General features: G+C 38.4%; 1 protein-coding gene across 1 annotated transcript; it reads left to right on the top strand.

Moving 5' to 3' along the window:
* The first annotated feature begins 244 nt into the window (after window positions 1-244).
* On the top strand, window positions 245-6,615 carry LOC131001275 (uncharacterized). The gene is made up of 9 exons (XM_057927619.1): window positions 245-537; window positions 728-3,754; window positions 3,839-3,925; window positions 4,895-5,047; window positions 5,241-5,404; window positions 5,481-5,628; window positions 5,731-5,853; window positions 5,941-6,028; window positions 6,149-6,615. The coding sequence occupies exons 2-9, from the start codon at window positions 1,148-1,150 to the stop codon at window positions 6,334-6,336; spliced, it is 3,558 nt and encodes a 1,185-aa protein (XP_057783602.1). The 5' UTR covers window positions 245-537; window positions 728-1,147; the 3' UTR covers window positions 6,337-6,615.
* The last annotated feature ends 277 nt before the right edge of the window (window positions 6,616-6,892 follow it).

Below are 6,892 nucleotides of genomic sequence, written 5' to 3' on the forward strand. Positions count from 1 at the left end.
TTTTTTAATTTCAATTGTGTATGCTTTTATATAATTTTATGATTATTAACTATGATTCATTTCATCAATAATAATAATAATAATAATAATAATAATAATTATTATTATTATTATTATTATTATTATTATTAAGTTTGATAAATTTAAAGTTGGAGAATAAATTTAATAGTGAATATGATGACAAACACAAAATATGAGGGTGGATCCATCCGAGATAAATAGATGGCCAAAATGGTTAAGGATAGGGTTGGGTTCTGTGCATTGCATTTAGTTTTTATAGTTAAAAGTTGGTGCGATTATGGCGCCAATTATTTTTCTATATTTCCTATGCACAAATGTTTCGCTATTCCGAAACCCATGGAACGCCCCCTTTTCTCTCCACCAATCTTCGCCCCGCTACCAAACCCCAATTCTTCAACAATGATTTTCATCTTTTCTTTTCCTTTTCCCCTATGCCGAATTCCACCATAATTTTTTCCAGAAAAGATAGCAGAAAGATGGGGTAAGAACTTGATCAGATTTTTTTCTCGAAAACAGGTAAAATTCGGCTTTTCCCATTATCCTCCACGTTTTATGTTTCATTTTCCCCCCTTTTCACCTTGCGTGGATTAATTTTTTTCCCCCTTGCATGCTTTGTATATATGAAGGCTGGATTTTTTCATTTTGTAATTTCGCGTTGATCAGATTATTCAAACATCTAATATGGTTTTCATTGTCTTTGGAGAAGTCTTTTTTGCTCCAGATATTTAATACTGATATCGCGAGCAATTGGGGCGTTAATGGTTCTGCTGCGTGATTGATGAATAATTGATGAAGGGGTTTAAGTTGAGGTTAGTTGTGGTTGGGACCGATTTTAGAGTTGTAAATCTGTTGGTGAATGTAATCAGGACTTTTGAAAAAGCCGCTGTTAAATGAATGGTAATTTATTGTTACGATAAAGCATGGGATTTTAGCTGTTTTCGAACATCACTTGTTAGCTCACCCATTACATCAGATGATATAGGCGTGGAGCCAACGTAGTACGGTGAGTTCGTTTTGAATAGAAACGTTTTACTAGTAAGGCGGCATGGTTTTAGTAGAGATACAGAATCAATCATGGATAGTTTGAGAATGTGCTTCCAAGTGGAATTGATCTTTGAGTGTAGACATGGAGAGTAAGTTCTGCGGACAGACTGATGCTGATTCGCCCAGCTCGACACAAAGTAATCAAAACTGCGGAGTTAAAAGCCTGCGTAACATCTCTGTGCAAACAGGGGAGGAATTTTTAGATGAATTTTTGAAGGACCGCGTTGCATCTAGAAGAGTGCCTGTTGCAAATGATGTTGTACACAATCACCATGTTACAAGTCTTCATGATACTAGGAAAAAAGATACCGAGAGTTGTCCAGATTATGTAGATTTTTCTTCTGGTGAGGGATATGGAGTTGATGTGAATTCTAAGTATTATGTGAACGGATCAAATGCATATTACAGGGAATTGCAGGCTAATGGGCAGCACCATAGAAAGCTATCTGAGAATTTCGATAGAGGTGGTCCATCTGTTCCACTTGGCTACTCATCAGAGTCCCCTCATTCAAATCAGAGTTCTAGTAAAGGATCAGGATTTACAGACAGTTCATTTACAGGAAAATTAAAATTCCTCTGCAGTTTTGGAGGAAAAATATTGCCAAGACCAAACGATGGGAAGCTCAGATATGTTGGTGGTGACACAAGGATTGTATCTCTTGGGAAAAATGCAACCTATCTGGAGCTTCTGAAAAAAACTATGGCGATTTTTAAGTACCATCATACAATCAAGTACCAGCTTCCAGGTGAAGATCTGGATGCGCTTATATCTGTGGCTTCTGATGAAGATCTTCATCATATGCTCGAAGAATATCATGAATTAGAGAAAACTTCTCAGAGATTGAGACTTTTTCTTGTTGCTTCTGGCGATCTTGAGCGCCCGTATTCTTCAGAAGGTAGGACTGTGCAGCAAGGTGATGCCGATTGTCCATATGTTGTTGCTGTTAACGGCATGGTGGATTCTAGCCCTCATAGAAGCTATAGCAGGGAGAGCTTGGAAAGCCAGTGGGCAAATAATGTCGACAGTCCAACTCTCCAGATGGACTCCCCTACTCCTTTTCGTCATTTAGAAAATCAGAATGGAGCTGGTTCGTTAAATTCCACATGGACGCTTTCAGGCCCCAGCAGCCAGGTCTTGAGTACTCTTCAAGTACCTTCCACGACCTATGTGGCACAATCTCCGTTGTCCCTTGTTCAGTTTACAGATCCCAATGCTTCCTACATGAAAGGGTATGAAGATGTTCATTCTTCATATGCATATACAAACACTTTTCCGTATGTTATGGAGAGCCCAGCAAACGACAATCCTCGTTGTTTTGATGCTTCAGTCTATTACCATAACCAGCTTGTCGATACGTCGCCGGTGATGGAAAGCTCAAATCAAAACAGCCATATGGCACAGGCACAGGCACATGCTACTCCTCTAGTGGTATCTCACTTTCGTATGCCTAGTAAAGACTTTCAGCCTCCTTCACCATATGGTCCCAGGTTTGCTGATGCTGGGATAGGTTTTTCGAATGTGCCACCACATTCTGAGAACTTGGTCCCTTCTCAAGATAAATTATGTTTTTCTCCTGTGACTGGTGTTAATACTAACTCTTACTGGATAGAGGCCAATCGTACTCCTGGACCACAGCTAACGAATGAAGAGGGGCCAAGTGTCCCTTTAGAACAAGAGATGGAAAAGATTTCCTGGGCTTTTGCTGCAGAAAAATTACCATCCCTTGAAATGTCTGTTTCATCTCTTCAGGAAGTTGAAGAACAGAAAGCACATGAGAAAGATCAAGTAACTAGGAATGAGTATCAGGTTTTTCATGAATCTGTCAATCTTAACAAGGATTTTATCGAATGGGGGGAAGATACAATAACGCCGGTGAAGAATGATTCCCTTGATCAGGATAGGGAAAATTATGCCGCTGAGAAGAATTATGCCTTAAGTGACGAGTTTTTGGAGCACTCAAAGAATTTGCCACAAATAATCTGCCGCCCAGACTCACAACTCTCACTTCATGTCCCAAAGTCTGAGTTGCAGATGAATGGAAGCAAAAACTCTTCTTCATCATTTAGTTCTGCAGAATATCCAGCAGATTTTTGGAAAGAACTTTCTGGAAACTGCCAAATAAGTAAGAATGAGCCTGAATTTCTCATCAAGAGCCAAAAAGGACCTCATGCAACTGACTGCAACACAGCTTTCTTTGGTAGTAATGTGCTTCGTCTTGTTTCAACCAAGGGAAATAACCAGTCACAATGTGTCAATCCAGTTCTACTTCTAGATAATTCTAGTGTGGGTTTATGCTTGACAGAGCATCTCAATTTCCCAGAAACAACCGCAGACCATGCTCTGGTCGGAGAAGTCTCTTGCCAGAAGGAAATAGTGAAGAATTCTAACGAGAAACCCATGAAAAGCTCTCATGGACGCACGAAGAAGGAAATTCCCAATATAAGTTCTCTGGAGGGCTTGGATATTAGAAATGGCACCTTTGTAAACCCTCAGTACCCATATAATTGTCATAAACCTGGCAGACCGCAAGATCCAGTTAAAGTTGAAGATGTGGCTGACAGCCTGCAACACGGAATCCCGTCCTCCTCAACAAATGCCATCCTGAGACCAGATGAACACAGTGAAGCTGCTGAGTCCCCTGAAGATACACCAGGAACTGAAAGTCATCTCTCTGAATCTAACGATTATGTATAACATTCTTAGTGCTTCAATTTCCAAATATGAAGAGTTGATTTTTGGAGGAAATTGATTTACTTGTACCTTCAAATACAGGATGTTGAAGTTGATGAAGAAACTACAAAAGAATCATTAAGTGAAGCTGCAATCATTGAAATGGAAGCCAGTATCTACGGTTTGCAGGTTCACCACTACATTGACTTCTCTAGCATGCTAAGTTTTGCCATTTTATTTATTCATGATTGCATGTTGACAAATCCTTTTATAAAAAATTTAAAATTACTTTGACTCTGAAAGTTAGATATAAACCTTTGGTTAATATTCACTTCATACTGCATTGCATAGAATGTACTAATTTTCTGCATAAGGTGTCTGATCATGTTTATTTTCTATACAAATAGGTGTCTGTGCATGAATATATGTATGCATACATGTTACACCTCATAAACCCATAACTCACCAAATAAGTATGTGGCTGTACAGATAATGTAAGTTTAAGTTATTCGTATCTTGAACATTATAAGTTTTCAACATGATACCACATCTTTCTCATGTCAGTTATCTTTCTGGATGAAGTCTGATAATTGTCAGATTAACTTTTATGATTTTATCCTTTATTTAGAAAGATGACAATGCAGTTATCATAAACTTTACTACAGATATCTTAATTCAAAACTTATGAAACTTAATAGATTGAGTTTGTAAGTTCTCCAGCTATAGGATTTGGTTGTTAATTAGTTTCTCACTCGAGAAAGGCTCTGCTTCTATTGGAGTTTGTGAGTTGTTAGGTGACTTGATGCATCATATTTTACTAGTTATATAGGTGCAGGGAAAACCCAAAGTGTGTACCAAATGGTCTTCTTGCTTTCTTTCAGTAACCCCTTTGGTAATGCGCTAAGATGTAACTGATGTAGCTGCTCGAGACTCCTTGGGGCTTGATTACTTCCACAAAGTTCTTTGATGCTATCCTCCTCTTCTGATGTGTTGTGTTTTCTTTTTTTCTGTGCAGTATCCATTTATGAAAAACCATTTTTCTTATAGCAAAAAGTAAACCATGGTGGAAATTAGTTACTTATTAGTTTGGTACTCTGTTTCTGTCGTGACAAAAAATTGATTATATAATGTCAACTGAATACCACATAACCTGAGCAGATTATAAGAAATACTGATCTCGAAGACCTACAAGAGTTAGGATCTGGTACCTTTGGAACTGTATTTCATGGAAAGTGGAGGGGGACAGATGTTGCAATCAAGAGAATAAAAAAGAGCTGCTTTGCTGGGAGATCTTCCGAACAAGAAAAACTGGTTTGTCTCGACTTAAAGACATAACTGAAGAGTCTAATTTCTTCTTCTTTAATTAGTATTCAATGAGATTCTTCTATATCATAAACTACTCGACAAAGTTCTTTTCAGGAAAAAACCGTATTGATTCAGGCTGGATTAAATTTCTTGTTTGTAAAACACAATAAAGATGTGACGTCATCCATTTGTTTTGCAGGCGAAAGATTTCTGGAGGGAGGCTAAAATTCTTTCCACACTTCACCACCCCAATATAGTAGCGTTCTATGGGGTGGTTCCTGATGGACCTGGGGGGACGTTGGCTACTGTTACTGAATACTTGGTAAACGGGTCATTACGACATGTCCTCTTGAGGAAGGATCGGTGAGTTGATGTGTTTCTTGTATTCTTCTCAGTAGTAATTTTGGAAGATGGACCCTGAGTTAGGTTCCCATTGCAGAGTATTGGATCAACGTAGAAAGGTTATAATTGCTTTGGATGCTGCTTTCGGCATGGAATACTTGCATTTGAAAAATATCGTTCATTTTGATTTGAAGTGTGACAACTTGCTAGTCAACTTGGGCGATCCTCACCGGCCTGTTTGCAAGGTAATTTCTCATTATGGACATTAATTTACTCTTGTTTTGCCTTGAAGATCATTTCAGATGTGAGAGCAAGATTTAAGTACTAACCAAACTTTTATTTTTCAGGTTGGTGATTTTGGACTATCAAGAATCAAGCGGAATACTCTTGTTTCAGGAGGTGTTCGAGGAACACTTCCTTGGATGGCTCCAGAATTACTAAATGGAAACAGTAGTCGGGTTTCTGAGAAAGTTAGACTTCTATAAACCTTCAAATTCTGAAAAAGACACTCAGAACTGTGGCTATTATCGATAATCTCTATCCTAATGAACTGGCAGGTAGATGTTTTCTCCTTTGGCATCGCGCTATGGGAAATTTTGACGGGAGAAGAACCTTATGTAAATATGCATTGTGGTGCCATCATAGGTAAGCTGTTATATGGAAACCAATCATAGATGTAGCCTATATGACTACATCTACATGTTTGAGCTTTCTCGATGGAGCCAGGTTATGAATAGAACTTGGTATCGGCTCTGTTGTATGCAGGTGGAATTGTGAGTGACTCACTGAGGCCACCAGTGCCAGAACGATGTGATCCGGAGTGGAGAAAGCTGATGGAGCAGTGCTGGTCGCATGAGCCTGAAGCGAGGCCGCCGTTTTCGGAGATAACGAAGAGGCTGCAAGGTATGTCTAAGGCTATCCTACCAAAGAGAGCGAATAGAGTTAAGAGATGAATGAGCAGGCATGAATCTTGCAAGCTGTTTCTGTTCATTTTAAAGGGCCTTCATTTCCTTGAGCTGTTGTAAAGCTATTTTTATATGTAGAGATCCTTCTGTCCTTCCTCTTTGAAAGTTTTCATGTTTCCAAATCTTGAAGAAGCGCTTGCTTTTATTGACTTCAAATCCTTGCGTTTCGGTTGTTTAGCTTGTGAAATAGATAGGCAGGTTTGATTAGGTCAAAGGATGGAAGAAAACAATGCATTTTTAGTCCTATACTTCCAAGGCTTTGTCAAATTTAATCGTTCTTTTTTTTTTCTTGCGCAGTTTTAGTTCTTTTCCTAGTTTCATTTATTTTTAAAATATTATTTTTGTTTTTCCTGGAAATGGAAATTCTTAAATTTTTTGGTGAAACAAACATATACATGTTGATGTTGCCGGAATCACGGCTCTCGGAAATTAGCATATTTGGAGACTTGGTGTTTTCGGTAGAGAAATTCGAAATTAAGGGGGAAATTATTGAGACCAAGAACTTACATATGACTATGAGACTAAAAATTCTTGTTTCTTATAG

Source organism: Salvia miltiorrhiza, chromosome 8, assembly GCF_028751815.1.
Source record: "Salvia miltiorrhiza cultivar Shanhuang (shh) chromosome 8, IMPLAD_Smil_shh, whole genome shotgun sequence".
Lineage (NCBI taxonomy): Eukaryota > Viridiplantae > Streptophyta > Magnoliopsida > Lamiales > Lamiaceae > Salvia > Salvia miltiorrhiza.

Excerpts from the sequence above, each read along its gene's own strand:
- LOC131001275 (XM_057927619.1), top strand. The coding sequence starts at position 1,148 with ATGGAGAGTAAGTTCTGCGGACAGACTGATGCTGATTCGCCCAGCTCG. Across the intron at positions 3,755-3,838 it reads TCTCTGAATCTAACGATTAT|GATGTTGAAGTTGATGAAGA; the intron begins GTATAACATTCT and ends CTTCAAATACAG. Across the intron at positions 5,048-5,240 it reads CTTCCGAACAAGAAAAACTG|GCGAAAGATTTCTGGAGGGA; the intron begins GTTTGTCTCGAC and ends TTTGTTTTGCAG.